Source organism: Plecotus auritus (genome assembly GCF_963455305.1).
Source record: "Plecotus auritus genome assembly, chromosome: 14".
Taxonomy (NCBI): domain Eukaryota; kingdom Metazoa; phylum Chordata; class Mammalia; order Chiroptera; family Vespertilionidae; genus Plecotus; species Plecotus auritus.
In genome coordinates, this window is record NC_137780.1 from 5,168,086 (window position 1) to 5,186,390 (window position 18,305).

At 43.2% G+C, this 18,305-nt stretch overlaps 2 protein-coding genes across 10 annotated transcripts in view; both read right to left on the reverse strand.

Moving 5' to 3' along the window:
- Positions 1-779: 779 nt before the first annotated feature.
- RBM34 (RNA binding motif protein 34) lies at positions 780-11,306 on the reverse strand. Its single transcript, XM_080651088.1, has 10 exons — positions 10,970-11,306; positions 10,414-10,553; positions 8,316-8,547; positions 6,423-6,482; positions 4,671-4,714; positions 4,136-4,219; positions 3,926-3,989; positions 2,767-2,806; positions 2,447-2,565; positions 780-1,114 (listed from the first exon to the last, which is right to left on the reverse strand). The coding sequence occupies exons 1-10, from the start codon at positions 11,267-11,269 to the stop codon at positions 836-838; spliced, it is 1,362 nt and encodes a 453-aa protein (XP_080507214.1). The 5' UTR covers positions 11,270-11,306; the 3' UTR covers positions 780-835.
- A 1,503-nt stretch (positions 11,307-12,809) lies between these two features.
- The window catches only part of ARID4B (AT-rich interaction domain 4B), a 63,817-nt gene continuing 58,321 nt past the window's right edge, over positions 12,810-18,305 (reverse strand). For all 9 annotated transcript variants that reach the window (XM_080651183.1, XM_080651180.1, XM_080651177.1 and 6 more), the window contains 3 exons: positions 17,362-17,577; positions 16,319-16,465; positions 12,810-14,527 (listed from right to left, as the gene is read on the reverse strand). In XM_080651183.1, coding sequence (XP_080507309.1) covers positions 14,400-14,527; positions 16,319-16,465; positions 17,362-17,577 — 491 coding nt within the window. In that variant the 3' untranslated portion in view covers positions 12,810-14,399. The remainder of the gene's footprint in view (positions 14,528-16,318; positions 16,466-17,361; positions 17,578-18,305) is intronic.

An 18,305-nucleotide genomic window follows, 5' to 3' on the forward strand; every position in this document is an offset into this window, starting at 1 on the left:
TAAGCAAGGCTACAAGCAGAACTTCCCTTTTTATTAAAGAGCCAGCCCTATGTGCACTTAGTGGTTATCTCGCTGCTGGCCTTGAAAACAACACAGTTCTATCCAATTAAAAAATGCACCTGGCATGGCATTGAAATTATGGGCATATCTAGTCTCTGGCCTACAAGGTCCGACAGCTTACGTTTATCTTCCTCATTATTCAAGCAGGCTAAAGCAGGCTAGAAAGCAAAGTTTGTAAAGTTCCTGCTTTCCCAGCCCCAGACCTTACACTGTAACCACGCAGAAGCCTTATTTTCTTCCATCTGGCCCTTTATTTCAACTTTTTCCCCCTTTGACTCAATTGGCCTCACCTAGTGCCCTGCCTCTCCCCCCTCCATCTCCCTTGCTTAATCATTGAGTGGGGTGTGGTCAGCATCTTAGGAACAAGGTCCTGGGTCTATTGAGTATTGAGACAGAAATTTCTGTTTTATTTTTAAATTTATTTATTTATTTAGAGAGAGGAAACCGATTTGTGTCCCACTGATTTATGCATTCACTGGCTGTGAATGTATGTGCCCTCACTGGGGATGGACCCCACAACCTTGTTGTAGGAGGATGATGCTCTAACCAACTGCGCTACGCAGCCAGGGCCTATAGAGTTTTCCATAAAACTAACCCATGGTAACTAACCTGCCTGCATCTTACAAGAAATGCTTCAAAGGTACTATTACAATGTAAATAAACTGAAAACATTCCCATGTTCACAGTCACCACCCCAAAACATTCTGAAACTCAATGCATGGTTTCACCACGTTTTTATTACCAGAGCTCAGTGAAAAGGTAAAGCTTCGAGTTGCTACTTCTGTTTTTTCTGTTTCTTAGTTCGTCCACTTTTCTTCTGTCCTTTCTTTTTCTTCTTGACGAGAACAGCTTTTTCTCCAATAAATAAACTTTTAGAATGTCCTACATTTTTGGATGCAAAATTAAGTCCCTTCTTAGGTTTACTGACATTCTTCAAACTGGAATTTGAATTTTGTTTTAATTTGTCTTTATTAACAGAACGCATGACTCTGAGTTTTCTCCCCATCAGTTCAGAATTATTTAATTTCAGAGCAAGATGAACAGCATCTGTATTCTGCAATACAAATCAATATATTAATTTCAACCAGAAGCTCATCTGCAAAGAAACTAGTCAAATCGCAACTTGAACGGATCAGAGCGGCGTGCACACAGAAAACCCTCCCACTTCCATACCCAGGAGTCCAGGCCCAGTGTCGCAGCTGCTGGGCTGTGGTCTCCTGTTAATCATGCTGCCTCGTCAGGTTATCAGATAAGTCACAGCCCAACAGGCTGCCCTTTTCTCACTGTATAATGAACTTTCACCTGGCAGCAGGCTAGGTACTGGTGTCCCTCCTTAGGGCATCATAATGCCGGGGTTCTTTTCCCAGCCTTACAAAGGGTTCAGCATTCTGGAGAAAGGGGCTGTGCATAGACTCAAGAAGAAGTCCAAAGACGAAAGATATTTTTGAAAGGCATTGGGGGTCAGAGGAGCTTCAGCTAAAAGGAACTGAAGACTCTGAAGACTCTTACCTTGACCAAGGACCCTGCTTTTATTAGTACAATTTGTCCCAAGGCAAGGTGGAAATATACACTTCAAAGGGTAAGGTATCAAAGGGTACAGAAGCATTATCAGTTTGGGGAATAGCCTACAGCTGTTCAGGTGTTTGGCCAACAGGAGGCAATAAAATGCCCTGAGCTGTCCGGCAGCTAACAATCCTATTCAGGTTTGGGGGAAGTGCCGTTTAGCCGTTTCCAACAGGTAAACTACATATGTGGCTCACCCTTGTTGAGCCTCCCAAGCTTCACCAACCTTTTGGTGAAACTCTTGTCATTATTACATGCTGGAATTGGTTCTCGGCAGCTAGGCAGTCACATGCAATCTTTTACAACCCAATGAACCTCCTTCACATAAGGCTCTTCCTGCAAAAGCCCCGATGTAGCAGTTGTCTCTAGTATGGTGCCGGAGCTGCTGGACAAGATGCCTCAGAGGGTTCCGTTTAGATCCCAAATCCTATCAATCTTTTATTCTAATATAGAGCTACTGAATGATAACAACTCTGAATATACACGAGATGTGTCTTAAAGAACCTGCGGAATTTATCAAGACATAGAAGAGAGACAAGGGCAGAGAAACAGTAAGATAACCACAATACAGTACTGGTGGGACCAGAAGGCTGTGAGCACTGTTCTTAAAGCTATCTGGGAATACATGTCGAGAGTCTTAAAAATGTCACATAACTTGACCTCATTAGTAATAGCCCATTGGAATCTGTATTTTTTATTTTATTTCATTTTTTAATTCAGGAATTTGAGGGCGACAGTGACAGTTATGTGTGAACGAGGACACGCAGTGCCAAGCCCTCCCAGTGCATTTCAAGGGCATGTGACAGGGCAGTGGTCTCCATACCTCGAAGAGCACATAGCCAAACCCTCTGCCGACGCCGGTCAGCGGGTCTCTCACGATCCTCACGGCCACGATGTTCCCACAGTCCACAAAGTGGTCCTCCACCACGGAGTCTTCAATTTCTGAAAACAAATTCAACCGGCGTGGAGGCACAGCCTGGGGATCGCTTCAGGGAGCTGGAGAGGTTTCACACCAGCCCCGTGAACATTAGTGAGGTTACAGTCCTGCCTTTTTAAAGTTCCTCTTAACGCACAAACAGGTACTGCTCAGTGGTTATTTCCGTTAATGTGACAATAACAGGTACTTTGTTTATACACACTTACTGTACGGGAGATTCCCCACAAACACCGATCGCTTGTCCCTCTGAAACACAAAGACACACAGTCACTCACCAGAACAGAAGGCGGGTCACCCTAGAGCCCAGCCTTTCCCTCTCCTCTCCCTCCCCCCCCACCCCCAAACACACACCACAGGTGTCCGTCTCCGGGGTTCACCACACCCGTCCCTTGTTTGAGTCTGTCTCTTCCACCTTCCCTGAGGGAACGGGAGTGAAAGTGCCAGAGGGAGTGGCCTTTTGTTCTCAGCGACATGACTGGCCCCTGGCCATGCTCGAGAAGGGCGTGCTGTGCTGGGGGAAAGGGCCACGGCACATGGTCCAGGCTCTGTGGTCCCCGTGGTCTCTGTTGTAACTACTCCCTTCTGCCTATCGCGCAGTAATACCAACCCAATGGGGTGTTTGTATACTAATAAAACTTTATTGAAAAGAGCAGCCAGCAAGTGGATCAGGCCAGCTTGCTGACCCTGTGCTAGGTCCACAGTTGCAGCCAGGGATGTCAACCAGCCTCTGTCACTTCTTAACTAGGCCACTCTGACACCACCAGCAATTAACCTGTGCTTCTATGGAGAGCTCTTACTCATTTATTTCAAGAGACTTTTAAAAATATATGTATTTGTTGCTTTCAGAGAGGAAGGGAGAAGGAGAGAGCGATAGAAACATCAATGATGAGAGAGAATCACTGATCAGCTGCCTCCTGCATGCTCCCTACTAGGGATCGAGCCCGCAACCGGGCATGTGCCCTGATCAGGAATCGAACTGGAACCTTTATACTGGGAACTCCTGGAGAACTGAGACTATCTCAGCACAGGACGCCTAACACAGAGACTCGAAAACGATCTAATGAGTAATTTAACTTCCTAGCCCACCATCTATGAAATAAGCCGTGTGCCCGGATGAGCTCTCACACACCTGCCAGCCTAACGCTCCACAATGATTTCAACCAGAGGGGGGGAGGGGGGCCGCGTTCCTGAAGCTGATGTGACTTCATCCCTGTGTCATCCCAGGGACCAGTGCTGTGACCAGAGGGCAGAGGCTGTTCCCTCGGTGCTCCCCTCAGACTGCTGAGCCCACTCCTCTCCACGCAAATCGCAGAAGGAAACTCTCTCCAAGGCTCTAAGTTCTTTGAAGAACTCGCAGATACTCACAGATGAGGTCTCCGACGCTAGGTCAACTCTAATACGGAATCCATCGGCGATTTGGGCCCCATTTCTGCTTTACACATAGGAAGGGAAAATGGCTCTTAAAAAGTAGCACTGAGTTACTACTGTACCATTGGCTTTAAAGTGAAACCACAGAATTAAAAATACTCATAGCTACCTGAATACTTCTGCCAGACCTCAGAGAGATAAAATTACCTGTTCAATGCTTTAGTAGCTGCGCTCTCATCCTTAAATACTACATACGCATTAATATTTTTCTGATCAGGATGAATTTTACGCCTACAAAAAAAAAAAATAAAAAAGGACCATGTAAAATTGTTAATCTCACAGTCACCAGAATAAATAGCTTGTTTTCTACCCTCAGCCTATACATACGACAAGAATTCCTGGAGGAAGTTTCATGTCTTTCAATAAATATTTAATAACAACAGAAATAACACACCGCCTATACAGACACTGGCTGACACATAACCCACGCCTTCCCACTAGCTGGCACTGAGGCCCCTCTTCTACTAGGTTATTTCAAAATACTTTCCGTGACTTTACAATTCACCTTGAGGCTTAAAGACAAACATTTGACAAATTTACATGCTATTTACAGGTAAAAGGGACCAGTAAAGCATGATGTTTTCTCCAAGTATAAAAATCTATAAAGCTAAGAGATGGTCTCAATTTTAACCAAAATGGAAACGAATATAAGACTACTCCGTTTCTCTCATTATAAACTTACTTTATTGCAGCCAACTTTTTGGACATCGTTCCTTCTGCTGGAATCTTTTAAAAAGAAAAAAAAAAGTAAAGAAAATTCATTATTTGAAATATTACTTTAATTATAATTATTACGCTCTAAATATCTGATTAAAAACATTCTAGGGCGCCCTGGGCAGCAGGGTTCAGTGGTTAGAGCATTGGCCCAGGAACCAAAGGGGGGCAGTTGGATTCAGGTCAAGGGCACATACCTGGGTTGCAGGTTCCCCACCCCGGTTGGGGTATACATGGGAGGCAACCAATGGATATGGCTCCCTCACATCAATGTTCCTCTCTCTCCCCCCTTTTTCTCCCCCGCCTCCTTTCCACTCTCTCTAAAGTAAAAAATATCCTCCAGTGAGGATTAACAAAAAATAAAAAAGAAAAAGCAATGAATGACTCCTCTTGAGAAGACACCACAGCTGAAAAGCAGGCAGGGATGACAAACACTAGGCTTGCAGCTGATGGCACTACATCATATAGAGCAGTGGTCGGCAAACTCATTAGTCCACAGAGCCAATTATCAACAGGACAATGATTGATATTTCTTTTGAGAGCCAAATGTTTTAAACTTAAACTTCTTCTAACGCCACTTCTTCAACATAGACTCGCCCAGGCCGTGGTATTTTGTGGAAGAGCCACACTCAAGGCAAGGGGCCAAAGAGCCGCATGTGGGTCGCGAGCCACGGTTTGCCGACCACGGATATAGAGGATCGGGAGGCAGCATAGGGTGGAACGAAAGCATAGAACACCGAAATCGGGGTCCTGGCAAGACACCCGAGTGTCTGTGTCAGACAAGGATCAGATACGGGGAAGGAGGACTCAGAAGAGCAGCCAAAAACATGTGACAGAAGTGAGAAAGCAACACCACGGTAAGAATTATGGCGGCTGTGCCAGAGCCTTGGGCAATGCCCACTTTCAGAGAAGTGGGCAGGTCTGCCCTGAGGACACCTGGCAACCCCTGGAGACGTTTTTGGCTGTTACAACAGGGTGGGCAGGGTGGTCCCAGCATCTCACGGGTAGAAGCCAAGGATGCTGCGAAATATCCCACAATGCACAGGACAGCCTCCAAAGGCGAAGAGTTCTCCAGCACAATGTCAACAGTACCAAGGCGGAGAAGCCCCACCTTAGAGAATCACGTGAGAGACGAGGAATAAACGTTTCCTGTGTCCGAATACACATTAATTACATTTCAAAGGTATGAATACTGCTCATTTCATGCTCCGAGAAACACGACTATACCTGGTCTACAGAGTGAAGTGAAATACCATGTACTCGTACAGTGTTACAGTAAATTGACTTAAAAAAAATACTTCACCTTTCTATGTTCAGAACATACATACTGTATGAAGCGGCCGCACAAACCTCCCAGATTGAAAGCCGACGATCCCAGAAGTGCTATTCAGTAAGTATGAATATTTCCGCTTACTCAACGGACACAGCAAACACAAGTCACCCATCCACCCTCCAAAACGCAGTGCTGGCCTTAGTAGCAAGGACATCATTTTACCACGTGACTCGCTAAATTATTTAACAAAGACAAGAGTCAGCAATAGGCACTAAAAACGACTTTTCTCTTGGGCTAGACTTGAACTCTTGATTCAAATATTAGGTTTAAAGTCAAAACGTGAAAGTCACGTGCTCATCCACCGCACTAATACCACCATGATAACAGGTCTGATTTCAATGCACGATGTCTCACAATTATGCAGTTATAAGGGGGAAGAAAACATACCACAGAACGAAATCGCACGGATTCTATTGGCCCGTACTCTTTAAAGAACGACTTCAGCTTCTAAAATAAAAAAGCACATATTTTAGTTCACTTCCAGAGCATCAAACAAGTGGCTACAAAAAGGAATTAAGTAAAACGGTCTGATAATCATTTACTGCCAGGTTTTATTTTAAGAACATTTCAGAAAAAGCAGGTGACTATTCAGGTTCAAAGACACTTTTTACTGAACCATGGGAAAAAAAGAAAACACACTGTAAGTTCATGTTAGTATCTCTAAGGTACATAACACTTTTGTCTTTCAATCTTTGATAATCTTTACCACATGTAAACTAAGAGGATCAATTCCAGAGATTCTCTCATCTTTTCACACTGGCTTAAACCAGAAATGAACTTTAATGCTATCTCACCAGGAGCAATTCCCCGCTGTCTGGAATTGGGACCATGGATGGAAGAAAAGTCCGGTGGAAATTTTATACATTCTTCTTATGTCTGGCTCTGGATGTGAAGAATGTATGTTTACAGCTAGAATTATCATCAATTCTAATTCATAAAGAATGAATTAAATGTGCAACGCATCACACACCCTCCCTTCCCTGGAGCCTCTATTAATCTAACAGAAAGATCAATAACCGAAACTACGCCACAAATGTGTTCTGTCCTGCAAAATAGTCACAAATAAAACGCTAGGAGACAACAGTGTAAGGGGGAAGGGAAAAACAGGAAGTGGGCTTTTTGTACTGTTTGTTTTTAAAGTGGGATTGAAGGTGTCCTTTAAAAGATGAGCAGGCCCGGCTGGCCTGGCTCAGTGGTCAAGCATTGACCTATGAACCAGGAGGTCAGGGTTCAGTTCCCGGTCAGGGCACATGCTCCGTTGTGGGCTCGATACCCAGTGTGCGGTGCAGGAGGGAGCCGGTCAATGATTCTCTCATCATTGATGTTTCTATCTCTCTCCCCCGCTCCGTACCTCACTGCAATCAGTAAGAATATATTAAATAAATAAACAAAATGAGCAGGATTTTGACCCAAGAGATTGCCAAACGGTGTGACTGTGACAGGAACTCAAAAGGAAGAAAAGGGCATGTTCTGGTTTAGTGAACAGGACGTAACGGAGGAAACCTAGGATGCGTTCATTCCGTTACACAGTGAATATTTACTGGGCCTCTAATACAGTGGTTCTCAACCTTTCTAATGCCGCGACCCTTTAATACAGCTCCTCACGGTGTGGTGACCCCCCAACCATAAAATCATTTTCGTTGCTACTTCATAACTGTAATTTTGCTACTGTTATGAATCGTTATGTAAATATCTGTGTTTTCCGATGGTCTTAGGCCACCCTGCTAGCAGTTCTCAACCTGTGGGTCGCGACCCACAGGTTGAGAACCGCTGCTGTAGAGCCTAAGACCATCGGAAAACACAGATATTTACATTACGATTCATTAACAGTAGCAAAATGACAGTTATGAAGTAGCAACGAAAATGATTTTATGGTCGGGGGTCACCACAACATGCGGAACTGTATTAAAGGGTCGCGGCGTTAGAAAGGCTGAGAACCACTGTCCTGATATGTGCAGGGCACTGTGCCAAGTGCCAGGGAGGATGCAGTGAAGGAAAGAGACAGACATCCCTGCACTCAGTAGCACGGACAGGAGGTAAGGCTGGGTCACTGCAATCGTTCAGATAAGATTTGCAAAAGCCTGAATTGGCCAGTGACTATGGGCGCAGAAAAGAGGGGTGGATACTGGCATCAATCTACAGAATGACTTATGTAGTCACGTATAATGAAGTTAGAATCAATGACTTATTGTTGGGTGCTTACTCCATAGAGGAACATTAAACAAAGTTATAAATTACTCCCTTCTCTGAATCCGTACCGTCTACATATTGCACACTCACCTTCTTATTGCACGTGACAGGTAAATTCCCCACAAACACAGTTCTCTCATTCTTTAGCCTCTCTTCCTCTTGGTTGATTTGAATTTTCTTCCTTTGATTGACAGCTGTGTGATCTTCATCAGCAAGTATTTTTTTATCTGCTACTTGAACACCAGATTGAGAAATTTTCCTTTTCTGCCCTTGTTTCTGGTGAATTTCTTCTTCTAAATCAGCACTTGCTAGAGCATTTTCTCTTTTTAAGGCAAAAAAAGGGAAGAAGAAATAATAGTCATGAGTCAGATCTACTATTTGACAAAGCACAGTGATTAAAAATATTCCCCACCTACTTCTGACTTTCCTAAATATAAACATACCATTCACAAACACATCTACATTTTAAAAGTAGCATTATCAAAAAGTGACCAGCATCTTTAGAAAATTCAACAGTCAGAAAAAGCTCCATTTCTGAAGGTATCTTAGGACTGCCAGGTAACAGCAGGAACAGAAGTTCATTTAAACAAGAGTGGTTTCATTTAAAGTCCTTGGAGATTTAGCTGACACTCCCCCAATGCCTAATTCCATTATCTGCCCTGGAACTCTAGGCACCGCAGCACCCCCTGGGGGTCTAGAAAGGTCAATACACCTGCAAAATAATGCTGTAAAAGCAACCTGGCCAATAGGAAAAACCACATTTCCTGCTTTTATTAGTTCGGTATATTTAAAGGACTGCTTGTTGAATGTAAATTCTGAAACGGCAAATAAAGTCTTGGGGCACATGGATAAAGTGAGGTCTGAACATCAATCAGTCCAATAAGAAAACTGATGGGGTATCTTAAGGAATGAGGGGAGAATGGGGAGTAGGAGTCATTCATTCATTCATCCATTCACTCACTCTTTCCTGGGTTCCTACTCAGTTCTAGCGTCTGCTAATACAAAGACAGAGACGGTTAGAGGCCTTTTAGAAGTCCAGTCTCTGAGAGATAAGCAAAGTTCATGATAAAATGGTGTAGACACATAAAAGAAATGAGAAACAAGAGCAGCCTCTCAAGGAAAAGGCCGTCTCTCCCACAGTCGGTCCTCAGTAAATGCTGATCACTATTATTCTCCCACTAGAGGCCCAGCACGCAAAATCCCGCAAGACCCAGCGGTCCCGCCTGCCGCCGCCACCGCGGGACCCATCAATGCACCTCCTGATGACTGGTCGTTTGGTCATTCTGGAGTTACGACATCATGGCCACTGGCTTTTTATAATATAGAGGCCCTGTGCACGAAATTCGTGTACTTAGCCGGGGGCGGGGGGAATCCCTCAGCCTGGCCTGCGCCCTCTCGCAGTCTGGGAGCCCTCGGGGGATGTCTGACTGACGGCTTAGGCCTGCTCCCTGTGAGCCCGGCTTCTGGCTGAGCAGCGCTCCCCCTGTGGGAGCGCACTGACCACCAGGTGGCAGCTTCTGTGTTGAGCAGGATCAGGCTGAAACGGACTCTCGGACATCCCCCGAGGGGTCCGGAATTGTGAGAGGGTGCAGGCCAGGGCGAGGAACCCCACCAGTGCACAATTGCTGGGCCGGAAAGGGACGCGGGAGGTTGGTAGCCAGGGAGGGACCTTGCGGGGGGAGGGGAGCTCCAGGGCATGTCCAACCCATCTCGCTCAGTCCTGATCATCCAGACCCCAGCAGAAAGCTAACCTACCAGTTGGAGTGTCTGCCCCCTGGTGGTCAGTGTACGTCATAGCGACTGGTCGACTGCTCCCTGGTGGTCAGTGGACGTCATAGCAAGCAGTTGAGCTGCCTTAGCATATCATGAGCATATTACGCTTTGACAGGTTGAAGGGATGACCGGACACTTAGCATATTAGGCTTTTATTATATAAGATAAGGAGAGGCCCATGCTGAAATAAAGATGAAATAAGATTGGCCCAGTAGTAACCACTGCTGCTGCGGTTCAGTACATGGGGTCCTTATCTTTTCAAGTTTTGAATATATATGAGGTTTTCCATAATACATATATAAAAATATAGATACAATTAGGAAATGAGAAAAAATTAAGATGGATAATGCAGGTGTAATAACCTCAGTTTCTTTACCATCTCAATTCTTCACTCAACTGAGAGAATTTTACCAACCTGTCTGCCAACTTTTTCTCAGCATCAGAAAGTTTCTTCACTTTCACTTTTTTGGCAGGTTCTTGCAAACGTGGGCTTCCAATTAGGGCTGGACTTTCCTCCTCCTCCTCCTCCTCCCGATGCCTTTTGTTGGTGGTTTCCTTTGAAAAGTTTGAAGTCAGGTGTGAGACCTCATCCTTAATAATTCAGTGGTCCTGCCCTGCCGGCGTGGCTCAGCGGTTGAGCTTCGGCCCAGGGACCAGGAGGTCACGGTTCGATTCCCGGTCAGGGCACATGCCCGGTTGCGGGCTCGATCCCCAGGGTGGGCGTGCAGGAGGCAGCCCATCAATGATGTTTCTTTCTCATTGATGTTTCTCTCTCTCCATACCTCTCCCTCTCTCTCTAAAAAATTAATAAAAAAGCACAATAATTCAGTGGCCTTGGTAAGTTAGCATCTCTCTCTCCCTGGCACGCTCAGCAATGAAAGGTCACCTGAGATGCACCCCATCTGCCCACATTAGAAACCACGCCCTGCGAGGCGGACTCCTGTTTGAAAGCGGTTCCCACGGGGACTTACTTTGGGCACCGGCACATACACAGGTGGGAGCTGCGGCTCCGGGGAGCTGAAGAGGGCCGCCAGCCGCCCGGTGCCGCCCCCGCCTCCGCCGCGGACCAGGCTGTCGGCCACCTGTCCCACCAGGTAGTCTCCCTTCGCAGGCCCGCCGCCGCCGCCGCCCGGGCTCTGCGGACGGTCAGACGCCTGAGGCTCTGCGACAGCGTGCCGCCCACCCGCCGGAGTCCGGGCCGGGCCGCGCGCCATCCCCCGCTCCGCCGCACGCTTCTCCTTCCTCCCGCTACTACGCACGGGTTCCGCCATTCTCAGCCCCAGGCCTCCCAGAGCCACACTTCCTGTCGGAGCCACGCCCCTTCCGCTCCTGCGTCGTTCCTTCCGCCCCCCCCCCATCCCGCGGCCCTGCTGGGTGCTGAGACAGCTGAGCTGGTGGCAGCAAACACCCATTGGCGGGGCGGGGTCCGGTTCCGTGTTCCTGTTTAGTTTTTAATACATAGTTTTTCTTTTTTTAAGTATGCTTTTATTGATTTCAGAAAGGAAGGGAGAGAGAGAGAGCCTGCAAACCTGGGTTTGATCCCCAGTGGGGGCTGCAAAAAGCCGATCAATGATTCTCATCTTTGATGTCTCTCCCTTCCTCTCTAAAAAAAAAAAATTTTTTTTTAAAATACACATTGGACGCTTCTAGAAAAAAGAAGGAACTTTTACCATTTGCAACAGCATGGATAGAACTGGAGAGTATTATGCTAAGCGAAATAAGCCAGTCGGAGAAAGATAAATATCACATGATTTTACTCCCATGTGGGATATAATGATCAACAAACTGATAAACAAAAATAGATCGAGACAAGGGGCGGGGGGGGGGGGGGGGGGGCGGGAGTGGTAGAGATCAACCAAAGGACTTGTATGCATGCATATTAGCATAAGCAATGGACATGGAAACTGGGGCGGTGGGGGCTTGCCTTTGGAGGTGGGAGTGGAGGGTGTGTGTGTGTGTGTGTGTGTGTCAATCGAGGGAAAAAGGAGAATGTAATAATAATAGTAAAAAAATGCACATTTGAGCTTTCTAGGCCTTGAAACAGTATTTTCTCTTTGTGGGAAGTTCATTAAATGGGGCAAAGAAACTATTGATCTTAAAAGGGTTGAGGTAAAGCGGTGATTCTCAACCCAAAGCACATAAAATCACCGGAGACCTTAAGAAAAAGATCAATATCCAGGTACCAGTGCATCCAAGTAAATAGGCCTCTGCGAAGGCGGGGCCTGACTACTGTCTTAGCAGTGCCCAGCGATTCCCATGTGCACGAGTAGAGCACACTAACAGTATGAGACTAACAAGGGTCCACGCAGGTTAAAAGACAGTTACAATGTAAAAGAAAAAAGGTGGTGCCCTGGCCTGTGCCGCTCCGTTGGCTGGAGCTTTGACCCAAGCACCAGAGTGCAGAAGGTTCGATTCCCTATCAGGAAGCATTCCCTAGGTTGCCCTAGGTGTGCTTTTTGGAGATAACAGACATGGATTTCTCTCTCTCTAGAATCAATTAAAAAAGGGGGGGGGGGGCCCGCTGGTTTTAAGTATGTTAAAGAAAACAAAAGTTTTGATTTTATTCTTTAGACAAATCTCCAAGTCTTAGGTATTCATCATGCTCAGACTCAAGCAAAACTGTATACAAAGATAAAAGAAGGCCTAATAAATCCTGTATCTGGTTAGTGGACTTTCAATTTTTATGGATAGAACATTCCCCTTTCTGTATGTCAATTAACCCCTCCTGACAATACAGGCTGGAGATTTATGTTGCAATCAGTCATCACGTACAGAAATGAACCAAAATTACTTAATCTTTTAGAAACAAAATCAATGACTCACAAACTATGGCATTTTATTTCAGAGCCTTTGCTTACATTTGTACAATATATTACATAATTCTTCATTGTTTGCAGATCCTAATATATACTTTATAGCTTTTATTCTATAAGCTTTTTCTTCAATGTTTTGCTGTCAACAAATCTTTACAGTCCTGTACAAATTTGAGTAACTTGAAACCATTTTCAACAAAATTAGTTACTGTAAGCACACACTACAAGACTGAAAATGCTTTTCTTAGAAAAGTTGAATGTAAAGGATTCTGACACGTTAGCATCTACAACAAAACGCTTCAAAATTCTCACATCATATTGCCTGAAAACAAATAAAACATGCCAGCCCCATTAAAAAAAAAGTACACAGAACTACAATTAAAACAGTAAAACAGTCTGTACAGTAAAGTACTGTGTATTAACAGTGCCAGGTATTAAATAGCTTGAATGAACACATCCGCAATATACAAATGTCTTACAAAGGTGGAGAATTAAATACAAGTGCCAAACAGAACAGAGGTTGGAATCATACAACATAAAGTCAATACAAGTGAAAACAATTCTGCGTCCATTTATTTTATACAAGGCATTTCATTTCATAGGCCTACTACCCGATTACCTATTTATACTTCAACCTTGAACCATACTAATACAGTTTACTTGTTCCTGAAGTCCTCTTGTTGTAGCTCATAATAAAATAAGCAATACAAATGAGTTATCTGTATTTAAGGAAAAGAAACATTTACAAGAAAACACAAAAATATAACTGTTATAATTCATTATGAATAAATATACACTTTGAACTGGCTAAATACAATCTTTATACATTGTTTAAGATTTAATACAGTTTATTAGCCATTTTCTTTTTTCACACAATGTATTATATCAAAATTAAAAAAAAATACTGATTTATAGAAAAATGGCAAAGTACAGTAGTTCCATTCCAATTTGAAGGGGTATGAAAAGCCACTGCAAGACCTTTTAGCCTAATTCAAACCTGTAAACATGTTCAGTCTGTTTTAAAGAGAATCTTTAATATTTGGTTACCAGGACTGATGTCTGATGTCCTGTTAACGGCAGGTTTTGAATTTATTACATGTGCTTGACTTATACAATTAAAGCCACCGCAAAGTGACTCTCTTTAAAAAACAATTAGCTTGTACAAATGAAAATAGGTTCATATTTTTTTCATAAATAAATGGAAAAATATCAAATGCTCCAGCTTTAACAAAATACAAGGGAATACATGTACAGTAAGTTATCTTACCATTTTCTGGCCACCCAGTAATTACGCTTACTGTATTGTCTCCACAGGCAGGGAAAAGCCCCCATTAGCCACAGTGGAAGGCCTTCAAGTCACCAGACACACAATTCCCAGACAAGTTGGAAACAATTATTGCTTGAGGAAAAGCAGTTCATTGTACTTTTTCTTCATAAAAAAAGTGCACTTAAGTGCCAAGTCAGCTTGTCAAGAAACAATTTTTAAATATAAAATAGTGCTCTGTCGGATGTTTTGTGCCACTGTGCAGTATAAAAAGACGTGGCCCTCACAGCCATTAAGTGCAAAGTGCTTTAGCAAGTCCTGCTGTCACCTGCACTCAACTGACATGCCATTTTGTGATGCGCTGGACATTGATGGTTCAGCTAGCGTTAACATAACAGCAGCTGTTATGGAACTGGATGAGGGTGAAGAAGAGGATGAGGATGTAGCAGCACCTGAAGGGAAAGGGAAACCCAATCAATAGCTTAAAAAAACGTATACCCAACAATAAACAGGAGTAAATCACTAGACTACAATTCGGCTGTATTCTCCAAAATTATTTAGCTTACAAGAGCAGTCAATGTTACCTACATAGTTTTTTAACCAAAGTCACCCCAATAAATACAATAAATAAATTAAAAAAAAAAAAAAAAAAAAAGCATCCCTGGCTGCTGTGGCTTCGTTGGTTGGAGTGTCGTCCTGTACACCAGAAGGTTGTGGGTTCAATTCCTGGTCAGGGCACATACCCAGGTTTCAGGTTTGATCCCTAGTCGGGGTGTGTGTGGGAGGCAACCAATCGATGTTTCACTCTCACACTGATGTTTCTCTCTCCCTCCCTCTCCTTTCCTCTTTCAAAAATCAATAAAAAGCATGTCTTCAGGTAAGGATTAAAAAAAAAAAAGAGCAGTCGATTCTTACAGTCCCATAATATAAAGAAAGGAAAAGCAAGTTATTTCTCAAGAAGCTAAGCAGATGGAATAGAAAGGACAGACTAGGAAATGCTCCTGTCTGGACAGACAAAGAGACAGCCTGTGCCCAGTCTATCAGGGCATGGAAATGAGAGAGAGAGCAGATTTTATGTAATAATAAAACAAATGTCAGAAAGAGCTTTGAATCCAATAGAAAAAGTCTATAATCCACCCCAAAATCTCCCCCCTAATTCCTCTATCTTTCTGTGTTTGGACTTCCTGGTGAATCTGAACGGTGATGAGAATGGAAGGCCAACTGCTACTTAAAGATGAACAAAAGGGTCCACAGCTCAACTACTGTATCACACAGCTGGCTACGCCCTCCCCCTCAAACCCTTTCCGTGGCCACCTGCTCCTGGTTTCCTCACTCCCGGCTACTCCTTACTGCTCTGGCTTCTCCTCGCTCCACCCATAAACGCTGGCTTGCTCCACGTTTCCTGTTCTTGCCGATCCACACTTCTTTCCTGGGTGACTTACTCAAGCACTGGGGCTTAAAAAGCCATGCGCAGTAACTGTTGTACTACAGATACGCAAATGACTTGAAAATTCTATCCCTAGTCTTGATTTCTCCCCTGAGCTACAAACTTCTATATGCCACTGTCTACCTGGCATGCCACTTGGAAGTCCAAGAGGTATTTCAAAAAGTAACAGGAGTAAAGCAGCTTCTGGTCCTCTGTCCCCGCCTTCAACCTGTCTTCTCTAGGTCTTCCTCATTTCCAACACTGGCGCCACAGTCTGTGGCACTTGGCTACAGCAGCCTGTGCTGAAACTAAGACCAGCTTTCCCCTCAGATTCAGTCTGTTCTCTTCATAGCACTTTCATTTTTATTTTTAAATATATTTTTATTGATTTCAGAGTGGAAGGGAGAGGGAGAGAGAGATAAGAAACATCAATGATGAGAGAGAATCATTGATCGGCTGACCCTGCACGCCCCCTACTGGGGATGGAGCCCACAACCCTGGCATGTGCCCTGACAGGGAATCGAACCTGTGACCTCTCAGTGCATGGGACAAAGCTCAACCAACTGAGTCAGAGCGGCTGGGCCACAGCACTTTTCACTAACCGAAATTTTATTAAGATTTTTGGGGGGCAGACTGTATGCTCTATGAAAGTGATTATGATTTGAGATCATTTTTCTTTCGGCAAATTTTCCCATTTGATAGGTGAGGAAAGTAAGACAGATTAAAGAACGTGCTTAAAGATATACAGGACAAACTCCTGTGAGTCTAATGCAGAGTCACAGCTGCTTTATGTGTAAGCAATGGTAAAAACACTTACTTTCTCTTTCTTTCTTCTTCAAACGCTTTCTCCTACGATCAATGGAAGCCACTTCAGATTTTAATGACAGATAATGTTTTCTGATTTCTTGCAATTTTTCTTGAAGAATTGTGATGCGTTCAGCAGTTGTCATATTTTCAAGGTCCGCTGTCAATTTTAAAACTTTTATTAATATGTATTTTTGAACAAAATGTTAAGATATAAAAGAAACAACATATAGTGTGGCTGTAGAATGAGGTCAAGAAGAAAAACTAAAAGTAAGGCTTGTAAATTTGTTTCCCTAAGATTTTTTTCTTAGCCTAGAACAATGCCTAGTGAATAATATATGCACAATACTTGTTGAACTAATGAGTGTAGAGAATTAAAGACCTTACAACCTACACATGTATGCTAAAAATTCCACATCATGTACAGTATCATCACAGTATATCGTATAAACTCATACTTAGAAACAAGACTGGGAAGACACCAAAATGTTAAAATTGTTTATATTTTTGAATGTCAGGACTGTGGATACATTTTTTAAAATCCTTTTCAGATTTTTTTATGAGTATATATGTATAACTTTTAAATTGGAGAAACTTTTTTTCAAAGGCTCTAAAGCAATTTCCAATATCCTAAGAATATTTTTCTGTGTAAGAAAATCTGGGGTAGTCTCCACCCCCCAAAATAAATATATGTATTATGGAGATTTCTCATGTACACAGAAGTATAGAGTAGTACAATGAAGCCCCATACACCCAGCATCCACCTTCAGTTATTAGCAATTCATGTCGAATCTTGTCTCATTTCTGCCCCTTGCACTCCCCACCCCGTATCAGAAATTCCTAGCCAATGGTGATATTTTCCTCAATTACCTTCAAATTTTTCTTTTAGCAATCTGTTTATTTAAATCAAGTTCCAAATAAAGTCTCTATGATGCAACTGGTTATTGGGTCTCTTAAGCTTGGCCATAAACTGCTTTTCAATTACTCGCATCAGGAGTTGCTAGGATGAAGTCTCTACAGACAGACCCGACTGTCAATTCAGCACCTGCCACTTACACATCTGGAAGCTCCACTTGTAAACTTTGGGTAACCGATTACTGGGTTCCTTGAGATCAGGGTCCTTATCCCCGTTCTTTCCGCATTTCCCTGGCGACTGTGTCCGCGCAGGCGACTTGGCGCTGTGAGCCTTCACTCCCGTGGAGAGGGATCTGACTGGCTGAGTCTTAGTGACACTCTCCCCGGCAGAAAGTTCTTCGCTGTCGCTACTGTTGGCTGAAAAAACAAGCGAAAGGAAAGCATTAGAAACAGAAAAGTAACAAAGGTTCTGTCACAGATTTTAATGGACAATTTTAAATTAACCATTTGAGTTTATTACTACAGTACACAACTTGTTTTTTAGAAGCTGCCTAAATGCTTGAAAAATCGTGTACAAATGCACCGGCACAGTTAAGCAAAACGAAACTCTTACCTGAGTTGCCAATAGTATTTTTTAAAAAAAACACAAAAAACAACCCTAATCTTCCATTATACCTGGTAAACTGTCAAATTACAGTAATTATCTGAATGGCTTTTTATTCCATTATGTTAATATATATAAAAAAATGGAATACAGAATCTTTTAAACCGACTCATTATAGAAACTTCTTAATTTTAACATTTTAGATTGTATAAATGTATACTACTCCTTTGGCCACAAACAAACAATGATGCATAATCATCATGTTCAATAAAGATTATTCGGGAGTGAACACTAAACTTTGATACATAACATGAATTTCTTAAATAATAGCTTGCTGACTGCAATAAACCATCAGTTTTACCCTGGTAAACAGATTCAGTAATTTATGAAAAATTCTGAGGTCTATGTAATATTATGTTACATCTGTTTTGTTAAAGCCTCAGTACCACAGAAATGGTTAACACCCTGAAAAGTTTAACATGTGATTGACTAAGATGATGGCACTGATATTCCCATCAATTTCCTCTTTCTGGATAAAAAG

Excerpts from the sequence above, each read along its gene's own strand:
- RBM34 (XM_080651088.1), bottom strand. The coding sequence starts at position 11,269 with ATGGCGGAACCCGTGCGTAGTAGCGGGAGGAAGGAGAAGCGTGCGGCG. Across the intron at positions 3,990-4,135 it reads GCTACTAAAGCATTGAACAG|AAATGGGGCCCAAATCGCCG; the intron begins GTAATTTTATCT and ends TGTGTAAAGCAG. Across the intron at positions 2,807-3,925 it reads TAGCGTCGGAGACCTCATCT|AGGGACAAGCGATCGGTGTT; the intron begins GTGAGTATCTGC and ends TTTGTGTTTCAG.